Raw genomic sequence first — 14,313 nt, forward strand, 5'->3', positions numbered from 1 at the left:
ACTAGCTTCGTTGCTCGTCTCTGCACCCTCTCCAGAAGTTTTATATCCTTCTTGAGGTTGTGAGACCAATGTTGGACACAGTATTCCAAGTGTGGTCTGACCATTGCCCTATAAAGCGGCATTATAACTGTCTCCGATCTAATCGTGATTCCAGCGTTACATACTATTCTATAAACGATGCCCAACTCAGAGGACCATTTATAAAATAGCTGTCAGCACACATTATTTTTTTGGTCTTTAACTTCAGTTCTTAAATATTTCCCAGGTACATTAGGCAGATTGTAAGGGAAAATACTTGAAGTACCTATATGTAAACTGCTTTGAGTGTGGTTGTATAACTACAAAAAAGTGGTATGTAAGTTCCAGTCCCTTTCCTCCTCTCACCTGGGAATATATCTCAACACAATTTATTTGGATTTTGCTCATTGTTTTTCAGTTCCACCTATGGTAGGTATTTCCTTATCTTTGAAGGACTTACAATAAAGTTTGACCCTGAGGTATTAACATAACGTACAAATTCACTTATATACCATAGAAACGTCTCAATTCAACGCGGTTAACGACAATCAAGAGACTGCACAAGCCCAGTGTATTATAATCACATTCAGAAGAATTTGTCAAATAAGGTCTTTAGCATTTTTCTAAAGGAAAGATGGGAGTTAAGAGTTTACCAGGACAGAAAAGGGTTTTTGAAAATCTCTCTATAAGGACACATTTGAAACTTAAAATCATTAGCCTGGCTTATTTAAACATCAGAATGCATAATCTTTAACTCTCATTTATTTTCATAAGAAATTTTGTTCTTGTCGTGCCCCCTTCCTATCATTTTTATATCCCTTTATTGTTAAATTTTTCTTAATACCACTGTAGTTCTACCCCTTTATCCCCCTTGTTCCTGTTTGTGTTGTGGTCCAAAGTTTGTCTTGTTTGTATTTTCCAACTGTCTCGTATCCCCAATTTTAATATTATGAATATCGCTTAGAAATTTTTATATGAGTTATCAAATTTTAAATCTTTTGTATATGCAACCTTTTACAATAGGAAATGTAAATAATCTAAAATGCTGAGAAAAACGTCTTCTGTTAGTAAATTTAAAGTGGCCAATAATATAATCAGGTATAAGGCCAAACAATGTCTTGTAACAGGTACAACCTAACTTGAATAATATTCTTGTCTGAACTGGGAGTCAGTGTAGCTTCTGAAAGAATGTAGTTACATGAAGGGTTCAGTGACTTGCCCAATTTCACAAGGAGCATATGCTGGGTTTGAACCTTGTGGCTTCAGTGGTCTGCAATCTGCTTCTCATAGCACTGGACCATCTCCCACTCCTAAGAAATTAAGGCAAAGATCATTGTTAGACGGACTTCTGTGCCTTAATTATGCACCAAAACACACTGAATGAGATGTATTCTGACCTATGAAAATGTTAGTCAGTTTTTCTAAGTACATCTTTAAAAATGATGTAGTAGAAATAGAAAATGGCAACCACAATAATAATGGGATGAAATGGTTTCCCTATGATGAACGGCTAAAAAGGTTAGGGTACTTCAGCTTGGAAAAGAGATATCTGAGAGGGTATTTGATAGAGTGGAACAGAATGGGTTAAATAGGAAGTAGTTGTTTACCCTTTCAGATGTAAGGGATACAACATGAAACTAAAAGAAAATGCATTGAAAACAAATTGAAGAAAGTGTATTTTCCCTCAGAGTATAATTAAGCTACTGAATTTGTTGCCAGAAGATATGGTCAAAGGCACGTAACGTAGCCAGCTTAAAAAAAAAAGTGTTGAAAGAGATTCCTGGAGGAAAAGGCCATGGACCATTATTAGTCATGTAGGCTTGGGAACGCCAGGCCTTGTTTTGTCTGTGGATATGAACAACAGGGATCCTGCCTGTTCCTTGCAATAGGATGCAGGACTGGATGGGTCTGACCCTGAATGATACTTCTTAGGTTCTTAGCCAAATGTGGCTTAGCTCTTTCACAAACCCACTCACTTCACAACTATTCAATGCAATACAGTGACAGCATTTCTAGAATGCACTCATTAAATTACAGGTTTCTTCTCTGGCAGTTTTCAAATCCAGGCTTAAAGTCCACTTTTTCCAAGGTGCGTTTAGGTCCTAAACTGTATCCGTTTCTCATTCCCTCTGTAGCATCCCCTCCCCACTTTTTCATGTAAGCTCTTTTGAACCAAGACCGTCTCTTGCATGTTCAATATACAGGGCTGCATGCATCTGGTAGTGCCATAGAAATAATAGTAATAGTAGTAGTATTAAAAGCAGTATGTTATGAAAACAAAATATTCACGGCAAATTTGCAGTACAATGCTGCACCCTTCTGGAATCTTCATGCTTTGCAGTGAGTTGTTTTCTGTTTTCTTTTTGACCCGGCATTTTTCTCCTGCTGCTTTTGACTTTCAGGACAATCTGCATCAGTCCCAGATAGGTCTATGTTGCCATTAAGTTTTCATACACAGCCGGAGGGTACAAACTGTAATTCTTTCTGGTGGTGTGCTTCTAACCAGTCAGTAGTTGTCACTGTTGTGTGGTAGCTGGGACTCCCTGTTCCTGGGTATTCAGAATACTCTCTCCGTTGATTGCCCAACCCTGGATAGTCCAAAGAGCAGAAGCTGGGCTTGGGAATCAAACCACAGCCTACAACACATCAGCACTGCTGCAGAGTTAAAGAGTATTTGTACACAGTGTAGGGCAAAGGGGAAGAAGGGAATGGTGTGGAGAAGTCTAAAAGGCAGAATTTCAAGCGATCTCTACAGGTCAACTCCTTCATTCTATAATTTTCCATCTACTGTTAGGTGGCAAATGCGCGCATAGTTTAGAGAACATTAGCATATCCGCATGTCACAGACGCCAATAATTGGCACTTTGGGTTGCCAGAATTGTTCATGAAAAATAGAAGGCATGTGTCCTGCTTTTGAATATGTTAATATTTCAAAATAATTTTGCCTTTCTACTCCTCCTCCCTCATTAAGGGCCCCTTTTATCAGGCTGCGATAGAGATTTTTAGCATGGGTAATAAATGCTTCGGCCCTCACAGAATTCCTATGAGTATCAGAGCACTTACCTTAACGGCCTGTGCTAGAAACCTGTAGTGCAGCTTGATAAAAGTGGGGAGAGTAATTGTGAATTCATTAAATCAGCGTTTCTCAACTCAGTCCTGGACTGGAGTACCCTCTTGCCAGTCAGGTTTTCAGGATATCCACATTGAATTTGCATAAACTTGATTTGCATACACTATCTTTCATGCATATTCATTGTGGATATCTTGAAAACCTAACTGGGAAGGGGGTACGCCAGGACTGAATTGAGAAACACTTAACTAAAAGACATTTTTACATATATATGTGATGGGAAGAAGCGCAAAAGTGGCATTGTGAGACTCAAAGGTGAAGAGGAGGAATATGTAGAAGCTGATAGTGAAAAGGCAAAATTGCTTAATAAATATTTCTGTTCTGTGTTTATGGCTGAAGCATTGGGAATGGGACCGCAGAAGACAAACATGAATAGGGATGGAGGAGTGGTAGACCCTGATAATTTTTCAGAGGGTTGTGTTCGTGAGGAGCTAGCTAAATTACAGGTAGGTAAAGTGATGGGGCTGGATGCTGTATATCCGAGGGTGCTGAAGGAACTTAGGGAAGTTCTGGTGGCTTCACCGACTGACCTTTTCAATGCTTCTCTAGAGTCGGGAGTGGTATCGGAAGACTGGAGAAGGGCAGATATGGTCTCTCTCCACAAAAGTGGAAGTAGGGATTACAGGCTGGTAAATCTGACTTCTGTGGTAAGCAATTTAATGGAAACACTTCTAAAATAGAGAATGGTGAAGTTTCTGGAATCCGGTGGATTACAGGACCGGAGGCAACATGGATTCACCAGAGATAGGTCTTATAAAACAAATCTGATGAATTTCTTTGACTGGTTTGACCGGACGAGGCAGCACTGGCCATAGCAAGGGACCATGCCCAGGTCACACAGACCTCAGCTGAGCAGTTTGGTGAGGCTTGGAGTGTGGAGCAGGGAATGCAGTGAAACACAAACGGGTTATTTATTTTATTTTTTTTTTAACTCAGTTCAATAATCTGAATAATTTCTCAGTAGTTCCATCCATGGTGCAAACAAATAAAACTATCATACTCAGTTCAAGCTTCACTCTCCCTTCTACTGCTTCCAGTTTGGTCAAACAATGCAAACCAGGTAAGTCAAATGAAAGAACAAAAATACAAGTTGTTTGCGGCACAAGTTCATCACCCAGTACTTAATGGCCAGTGCTTGGGGAAAAATAGGAATATAACTTCCCCAAGCCTTGGGATTTTACCTCCCATAAATAGAACCAAATCTTCATGTTCCCCAACCACAGAAATACACAAAATAAACTGGCAGCCTAAAAAAGGTTTTTAGACAAGGCAAAAAACAAACAAACCCACAATTCAAAATAACAGTGCCTTGACATACTTCTTCCAGCAGAATGTGAAACAACCAAATCATGCCAAAGGCAATATCTTATTAGTCTCTGGGTTCTGGCAAGGTCCTGAATAGTCCTGCTTGGTAATTCAATAAACAAGGGAACATTGGTTTTAAACCCCAATCTTTCTCTCTTGGTTATCAGCAAACACATTTACTGCATAAGATTTCCTAACTGAACGCCATACGGTCTTCATTAGCCCATCCCCCCATCCTACAGACTCCATTTCCCAGGCATTTACTTCCCCCTCCATAGAATCTTGCTCCATTTCAAAGTCATTAGCAAATTCAGCATTAGAAGCTTGTACCTGGGAATCTTGAGTGTGGGCAGCTTGCTGCTTTCCAGCCTTGAACCGGAGTAAACTCCTCTCTATATCCATCAGTCTTGCTCTGGGAGATGGTGGGGGGCTTCTTCTGCACCCAAGCAGCCACTCTCTTTTCTCCCACTTTCTTCTGATTAGAACTCACACCAGCTGAGCTACCCTGCCAGCAACATTCAGGTTTTTTTCTCAGCTGATTACAGTCTTTCCCACCTGAGCTGGTTGTCTTAGCAGTTCCAGCCCTGGTTTTTATACTTTCCACCTTGGGACATGCTGGGACAGGTAGTTCCTTGTCTTTCCCTAACGTCAATTGCCTTTGAAAATCTGAACAGGTCTTAGGAGTTTTGACAGTTTTAGAACCAGCATTTAAAGGATGCTCTTGGTGCTGCAGTGCTCTGGGCCTATCTTTAGGGACAAGTGTTTCACCCCTCAAAGTCTTGTCCATATCTTTATCCCTACTTTGAGCGCTGCGGCATTTCCTTTAAGGGCACAGGGGTGACGCTGGGTGGCCAGAGAATTGAATAGAAGGAGTGTGCTAGATGTGGTGTACTTAGATTTTAGCAAAGCCTATGACAGTGTTCCATACAGGCGTCTAATAATTAAACTGAGTGACCTCGGGATGAGCCTCAAAGTGACGGGCTGGGTCAAGAACTGGTTGACTGGTAGGCAACAAAGGGTGGTGATCAATGGAGAGCGCTCTGAGGAAAGGGATGTTACCAGTGTTGTGCTTCAAGGTTCTGTTATTATGCCTGTCCTTTTTAACATTTTTTATAAATGATATTGCTGAAGGGCTGTCAGGTAAGATTTGCCTCTTTGCGGATGATACCAGAATCTGCAATAGAGCAGACACTCCAGATGATGTGAGTAACATGAAGAAACACCTGGCGAAGAATGGTCTGAATTTGGTAGCTAAATTTTAATGCTAAGAAATGCAAAAACCCGAGGAAACAGTACAGTTTAGGGGGTGAAGAACTTATTTGCATGACAGAAGAGTGGGACTTGGGTGTGATTGTATGTGATGATCTTAAGGTGGCCTAACAGGTTGAAAGTATGACAGCGAAAGCTAGAAGGATGCTAGGTATGGCCAGTAGGAAAAAGGAGGTATTGATGGTGAGACCTCATTTAGAATATTGTGTACAATTCTGGAGGCCACACCTTCAAAAAGATATAAAAAGGCTGGAGTCGGTCCAGAGGAAGGCTACTAAAATGGTGCGTGGTCTTCATCATAAGACATATGGGGACAGACTTAAAGGTCTCAATCTATATATTTTGTAGGAAAGGCGGGAGAGGGGAGATATGATAGAGACACTTAAATACCTACATGATATGATAGAGACGTTTAAATACCTTTCAAGTCACAGGGGTGACACTGGAAGCTCTGGAATGAGAGGGCATAGGATGAAGTTAAGAGGTGATAGGCTCTGGAGTAATCTAAGGAAATACTTTTTTACAGAGAGGGTGGTAGATGCGTGGAACAGTCTCCCGGAAGAGGTGGTGGAGACACAAACTGTGTCTGAATTGAAGAAAAACCTGGGATAGGCATTTGGGATCTCTTAGAGAGAGGAAGAGATAATGGTTACTGCAGATGGGCAGACTAGGTGGGCCATTTGGCCTTTATCTTCCATCATGTTTCTATTTAGCTCATTTGAATAACTTCCATCTACATTCTCTATGGAAAATCATTCACTTTTGTCCCCTCTGATGGCTTCCTGCAAAGTGGCACCAGCTCCCCCTAGAGGTAGTCTTGTAGTAATACTACTAGGAGTCATAGATCCATATGAGAAAACTTGACCCCCAAGCAGTAGTACTGTGAGATTACTAGGGGTTGCTAGGGGTTGCTGGTGCAATTATGGAGGAAGGAACCAGTGAAGGCAGGATTGTCTGATAATATGCTTGCTCTGGGATCCCCTGGACCACCAGGGGCTTGTAATTTGAGGCCCAGGGGAATCAGGAATGCAGTTTTTATGGGAGTGGTACTTTTGATTGAGGGGAGGTTGGAGTGCTCATTAGTTTTTTGCTGAGATTATTTTTCCAGCTATAACATGACTTGCGGTTCACTGAAAACTGCAATATGGTATTTGCATATTAATGAAATGCTTTGCTTACATTTGCATGTTTTGTGTATATTTACAAAAGCGCAGAAGAGGTTTTTAGCACCGATCGGCACGCTGAATGTTCTGCGCTGCTCCGACACTCATAGGAATTATTGAAACTGTTGGAGAAGCGCAGAGCATTCAGCGCACTGGCTGGCACTAAAAACCTCTTCTGTGCTTTTGTGCTTTGAGATGTTGGTTTAGAGGGAGCTAGGCCTATTGCATAGAATGAACTTGAAGACACGCCCCTTTACTACGATTACATCACAGTAGGGTGCCGGTAAGCGAGAATTCTTAGACACTGGCATTTTTCCAATCTCTGGTGGTTTACAGTTGCTTTGCTTTGTGCTGGTTTCTTGGGGCTATTTTTTATTTGTATTATTGCCTTAAACCACATAAAAAGATGATGCCTCGCAGGAGCGATAGGATAAAAGCCATCAGCAGCAGCAGCAGTAGCAGTATTTCAAGCAGCTCTGGAAGAAGGTATGGTACTACTTCATTGTCCTCTAGTTTGGGGGATTCACTTTTTTTTCCTTACTATTTTCTGGAAGTAGGGTTACCAAGTGACCCCCCAATTTCAGGACAGGTTAATCCAGTCCCAATTTTAACCAATGGCCTCCATGGACCTATAGTGCCTGTGGATATCACTCAGAGAAACAGGTCATAAGGGAAAACTAGGAGGAGATTAGCCTATCCTGAAACCTAGAAGCCACTTGACTCCTTTTCCTTGCCTTTCTAACACTGTTACCTCCAAGTGCATTGCTGCCAACGGAGGGCTCTCTTTCAATATAGTGTCTTCTATCACTAGGGACAGGCAGGTTCCCTGGAGTCCTGCAGAGCTTGCCTGTCTCTCACTATTGAAAACGTGCCCTGAACTGACTAGGACTAGGACTAGGACGTGCCCTGAACTGGAGGACTCCTGCTCAGCTTAAAGTGAATAGTGCTTTCTAATACAAAAGCAGTCTTGCACTGTGTCAGAATTATAGAAGTTAAATACATACAACTTACCTATCAGTAGTTTGGTCACGCTGTTTCTGTATTGTTAAGCCCTAGAATAAAAAAAATTGACCATATTACTGCTGTAGTAAAACTATTACTTTAATTATTTCTAAAGCGCTGAAAGGCTTTACATTTTCCCATACAATAGACAGTCGCTGCTCAGAAGAGTTTACAATCTAATTTAAACATGACATTTCGGGGTTGGGGAGATTATGGTAGAGGAAATGATACAGTGGGTCTAGGTATCTGACAGCAGTGAGTGGGAGTTAGGAGTTGAAAACAGATTTTTTAAATGGGCTTTTAGCTTGGATTTGAACGCTACCAGGGATGGAGCACGATGTATTGATTCAGGTAGCCTGTTCCAGGCATATGGTGCCACAAGAAAGAAGGGACGGAGTCTGGAGTTGGCAGTGGAAGAGAAGGGTACAGATAAGAGGGGCTTGCCTGACGAACGTAGATCACGGGAAGGAGGATAGGGGGAGATAAGTGAAGAAAGATAGGGGGGGGACTTCAGAGTGAACGCACTTGTAAGTCAGCAAGAGCAGTTTAAACTGTATTCGGAGATGGACGGGGAGCCAATGAAGTGACTTGAGGAGAGGGGTAATTTGAGAATAGCGGCTCTCACAGAATATGAGTCGCACAGCAGCATTTTGAACGGATTGAAGAGGCGAGAGGTGGGCATGCGGGAGGCCCGAGAGAAGTACATTGCAGTAGTCTAAGCGCGAGGTGACGAGAGCATGGACAAGGGTTTTGGTCATGTGTTCAGAGAGAAGAGGATGGATTTTGGTAATATTATAGAGTAGAAAGTGACAGGATTTGGCGGTCTGTTGGATCTGAACAGAGAAGGAGAGAGAGGAGTCAAAGATCACCCCAAGGTTGCGAGCAGTAAAAATGACCTTAGCGTGCAGGAAAGATCTGCATAAGGGTGCCCTAAGGTCACTTTGTACCGCAGCTTAGTAAAAGGGACATAAGAATATAAGAATAGCCTTAATGGGTCAGACCATCAAGCCCAGTAGCCCATTCTCACGGTGGCCAATCCAGGCCACTAGTACCTGGCCAAAACCCAAACAGTAGCAACATTCCATGCTACCAATCCAGGGCAAGCAGAGGTTTCCCCCATGTCTTTCTCAATAACAGTTCTGAAATTTAGAATTTTTATTTATAATATTTATGGAATTTTATTCATGACCCTTTTTTCTGTTTGTAGGAAATCTGGAAGAAAGCAAAGGCCTATTACAACTACAGATCAAGGACAATTGATCTCAAGTAAGACATGACATCTATTACATTACATTATATTAGAGATTTCTATTCCGCCATTACCTTGCAGTTCAAGGCGGATTACAAAAGAGTTAAAAATGGTGGTTACAATGGAATATCGTTTGTCATTTCTAGAGAGATAAAGAGTAGGTCATGTAGTTTCTGTGTGGCGGGAAAAGGAAAGGAGGAAGGACGGTAAGTTTGATGTTAGGACTGTTTCAAGAATTTCTTGAAGAGTATAGTGTTTATTTCTTTTCTGAACATCTTGTAGTCTGGCATCGTTATCAGTAGACTGGAGATTTGGTTATCTAGTTTAGCTGCTTGAGTGACCAGGAGGCCATCGTATAGTTTTTTCCGTTTTACTTCTTTGATCGAGGGGTGTGTGAATGGGGTGTGTGTTTTTCTATGTGGAAAGGAATCAGTTTCAATATCAAACCCATTTTTAAAATTCAAATTGAAACAGGGAATTAAATTTCTATTTTTTTATTTTTTTTCATCTATAAGGGTTGATCATTTATTTCTGGATAATAATAACTTGAGGTTCATTCTTTTTCTTGCAGAGTATGGGGTCTATTTACTAAAGGACATTAAGCACTTACCCCCCAATTCTATATATAGCACCCAAAAAATTGGTGCTGATAGAATATTGCTTAGCTCAATTCTATAGGGTGTACGCACCTTATATAGAATCGTGCTTAGGGGGACATTCTGAATAGGACGCCGGTCTCAGCAGCCACCTGAGAAGTGGCTGAGAATCACACACCGGTGTCCTATACAGAAATGCATCTTCCCTAACGGACAGATACTTAACCTTGCCTAACTACCCCGATTTTCTAACCAGTACCCATGTCACAGATGCTGGTTAGAGAATTGTGCCTGATTCCTTGCCTTCTTAATCTGTTCATGTTGTAAGTACAGTGCACTGACATGGAAAACATGGGTATGATTCCTAGACTGAGGTTCTATTCCTGGGTCTTCTTTATTAGAATATGCGGTAGAGCTCTTTGGGGGAGGGAGTCTTAGGCTTGTTGAATTCAACACCAAGTGGCCAGACTTTGGGTCCATATTAAAGTGAAAACTTTTCTTCATGAAAGAGGAATGGGATTTGGGTGTAATGAAATGATAATATTATAGTTATTTTTCTTATGCTTTTCTTATGTACTTTAGTTTTTAATTAGCTCTTCCTTCTCCTATGTTTTCTGCTATGTACTCTAGTCTTAATTATATGTGAACTGAGTCGAGCTCCACTGGGAGATGACCCGGTATGTAAACCAAAGATTAGATTAGATTAGTATGTGATGTTCCAGTGCAATTGGTGAGACATTCTATACATGTGGGTTATCTCCCAATGGCCACAGAAGAAATCCACTCCAGATTTTTTCTATGACTCTCCTCTACTTCATAGGGAGCTCTTGCACCACCTGTAGTTTTTCCCTTCTGCACACATGCCTGAAGGAGTGTTTCTGTTCTGCTCTCCCGTTTTTCTTATTTTACTCAGTGTTTTTGTCTCCTTTCCTGGATTTCTTTGTGCTCGGAGCGATTCTTAAGCTCTGCCTGCATTTAGAATACACAGACTTTGGTCTGTAGCTGACAGGCCGATCCCAACAGTGGGTACCTGTTAGCTTGCCTACATTAGGAGCTAGGGGGCCATCACTGCCTTTTCTCTCCTACTGCCAAACAAAGATTTGAATGCAGGCTGATTGACATACCTAGTAGACTCAGCAGCGTCTTTCAGGGTGCCAGCTAAGTTTTTCTTGCCTCTGCCCTTCCCTGAACGTGTCCGCCAGTTTGCAGGGGAAGAGATATGGTCAGACACTGTGTCTGACTGGCAGCCCAAAGGTCAGTGTTAAAGAGCCATTCCCAGCATGAGGCAATGATTTTCTGATTCCAGCTACTTTATGAGGGCTGAGGAAAGCTGCAGCATATTTACAGCACAGGTCACAGTGAGTAAGGCTGTCACAGCCTGTAAGGTGGATCAAGGAGGTATGCATTTAGCATTTTTGAAGGTTTCTGCATGTCCCCCTGTGTTCTCTCATCTGAAAAATCTTAAAATCTCCATTTTTGCAACTTGCTATTTGTGAAAATTATCACGATTTTGGTACGAATTTCATGATGGTGGCCATCTTGGATTTTTAGCAATCTTTTTTTTTCAAAAGCTCTCTGCACTTCCAAAACTGCAATTTTTGCCTCAAAACTTGTTAGGATGGAATACTTGGGCTCTCCTACTGTGAATTCTTGCCAGGATTGTGCACATTTTGTTTCTCAGGAGTGTCCTTGCACCATGTGCCACGTGGCACATCCAGGAGAGGTGGCAGCACAAAGCAGGTGACAAAATGCTCAACCAGCCCAATCCAATGCTAACAATTGATTATTAGCACCCCAGGTTTTGGTTCTAATTAACCTGTTATTCAATTAAATTGTGCATGGGCATTGGACGAGTGCTCAAATTTCCACATGTAGAGAAATAGGCCATTTATGCACTACTAAATATACCGCGCTGAGGTTTACTACTTTTTTTTTTTTTTTCAAATTCTTTATTCATTTTTTCATCTTACATCAAGTACACAATATTACATCATTTTAAACTTTTACACATCACTTGAATTTCTTTCTATTGTCATCTTAAATACATAAATTTATTCCCTCTGCAAATTAAAACGCTCTGATAAATTATTATTAATATATAATCTTGCAGCAGGGGAGCTATACAACGTCTGAATCATTTGTATAAATCCTGAACCTATACCAAACCAATTTAATGCTTGATACATGAAAGTCCACTCAACCCTATCAAAGGCTTTCTCCGCGTACAAAGAAACAGAGAAAGCTGGATCTTTTATGTATTTTGTTAAATTTAACATATGAAAAGCCAGTCTGGTATTATTAGAGGAATGTCTCTTAGCAACAAATCCTGTTTGGTGCATATCAATAATAAAAGGGAGAGCCTTAGCTAAGCGTAAAGGCAATGTCTTAGCTAAAAGTTTTCCATCAACATTGATTAGCGAGATAGGCCTGTAGTTTGAAACCAAAGTGGGATCCTTATTTGGCTTTGGCAAAACAATTGTTAATGATTCTGCCATAGTACCTGTAATGCAACACTTAATTAGTTGGAACTGATATAAATTTAATAAATGAGGTAATAGGGCAATTTGAAATGATTTATAAAACTCTACTGTGAAACCATCACCACTTGGAGCGGATCCAACTCTAAGAGACTTCAACACTGTTTCTAATTCTTTTAGTGATATAGGCTCTTCCAAACTTCTTTTTATATGTTCAGAAACCTTCAGTCCAATAATTAGATTCAAAAATTCTAAACCATCTTTTTTCCTATCTCCACAAGGCTCAGAAGAATATAGGTCTTTATAAAAATTTAGAAATTGACTTAAAATATTTCCAATTTTTGTATGCGTCTCTCCATTCTCATCCTTTATTGCAATAATTTTTGTTCTTCTTTTCTTTGCTTTAAGATAATTTGCCAATAATCTTCCCGCCTTATTTGAGCTTCCATAATATAGAGTTTGTTGGGAAAACAAATATTTCCTTACAAATTTTGAAGATATCTCATTATATTTACCTTTTGCTTTTAATAAAGTCTGTAGGGTACTTTGCTCCCACTTATCAACTAATTTAGTTTCCAAATGTTTAATTTCTTTTTCCAAATTATAAAATTGTTTTTTAAGTTGTTTTCTAATATACGCCGAATATGAAATAATATTACCTCTCATGGTAGCCTTAAATGCATCCCATAATGTTTCTATGTTAATATCTTCTGAAGTATTAAGTTGAAAAAATTCAGTCATTTCTAATTTAAATTCTTCAAGGAAATTTGAATCCGCAATCAATGTATTATCAAATCTCCATATAGACTTGCTATAATCTTGCTCATTAAAATGAAATTCAATCCATACACCACCATGATCAGATAAAATGATAGGATCTATGGCGGCTTTTGTCACATGCTGTACTATTTGATTTGAGACAAAAATATAATCTATTCTTGAAAAAGATTTATGAACTTGTGAACAAAAAGAAAATTCCCGATCATCAAAATGAAGTATACGCCATATATCTATTAAATTACAAGATTGTGCCAAATTATCTAACCCTAATGACTTCATAATTTTACTTGTTTTTTTAAATCCAATAATGGATCCATTACAGCATTGAAATCTCCAGCCACTATTAAATTAGAAGCAGCCAGTGGGAGCAATAGTTGTTGTAATTTATAAAAAAATTCCATTTGATTTGTATTTGGGGCATACACATTAAACAGTTCCAGGGTATCATTTCCCATGCTCATCCTCACATGTACCCACCTACCCATAGGATCCAAATCAATCAGCTGAAAATTAGCTGTGCATTTTTCATTTATTAATATGGCAACCCCAGCATTTTTGCCAGCTGCAGGGGCAAAAAAATTCTGACGTATCCAACCCTCTTCCAGTTTTCTTAAAGCCACCATTGATAGGTGTGTCTCCTGAATATAATACAAATCAACATTTTGTTGCTTTAAGAAAGCTAACATTTTTTTCTTTTTTATTTGATGGTCAAGGCCATTGACATTCAATGAAAATACTTTAATCTCCATCTATTTCTAGATATGTAATCCAACAATAATAATTAAATTTATGTAATTTAATATGATTATACACCATTATACAGTTTATAAACTTAAAAAAAATAAATTTTTCTTCTTCAACCCCTTCTTTCCCTACCCTCCCATCCCTAATCATTGTATCCATCCCTTCCCAACCCCCCCTTGAGTAATGATGAAAACTTGGAAACACACATATGGAATCAGGTTATGAAGAACCCCAAACAGGATAAATTGAAAAATATTCTTACTGAACTATACTAAGCTATCCAAATTAATTTATGAATCATTTATAAAAGTATTAATATAACTATTGAACTCATACTTTTAAGAGATTATGAAGAATTCCACTTACATAAAACAAAAATAAGTAAAATTACCACATAAATATGAAAATAGACTTCCCAAATATAATAATAATAATAATTTTATTCTTATATACCGCCAAACCCAACGAGTTCTAGGCGGTTCACATCAATTAGGTTAGGATCCGCATTGACATGCAGATTTACAACAATTTATCAGGTTTACAACATAATTAGCCGAGTTTGGCAGATGAAGAAGGAGGA

At 39.6% G+C, this 14,313-nt stretch overlaps 1 protein-coding gene across 6 annotated transcripts in view; it reads left to right on the forward strand.

Moving 5' to 3' along the window:
* LOC117348587 (SUN domain-containing protein 3-like) overlaps positions 1-14,313 on the forward strand; it is a 97,287-nt gene that overhangs the window by 26,771 nt on the left and 56,203 nt on the right. For all 6 annotated transcript variants that reach the window (XM_033920881.1, XM_033920886.1, XM_033920885.1 and 3 more), the window contains one exon: positions 9,095-9,153. In XM_033920881.1, coding sequence (XP_033776772.1) covers positions 9,095-9,153 — 59 coding nt within the window. The remainder of the gene's footprint in view (positions 1-9,094; positions 9,154-14,313) is intronic.

The sequence above is a fragment of the Geotrypetes seraphini genome, chromosome 14 (assembly GCF_902459505.1).
Source record: "Geotrypetes seraphini chromosome 14, aGeoSer1.1, whole genome shotgun sequence".
Lineage (NCBI taxonomy): Eukaryota > Metazoa > Chordata > Amphibia > Gymnophiona > Dermophiidae > Geotrypetes > Geotrypetes seraphini.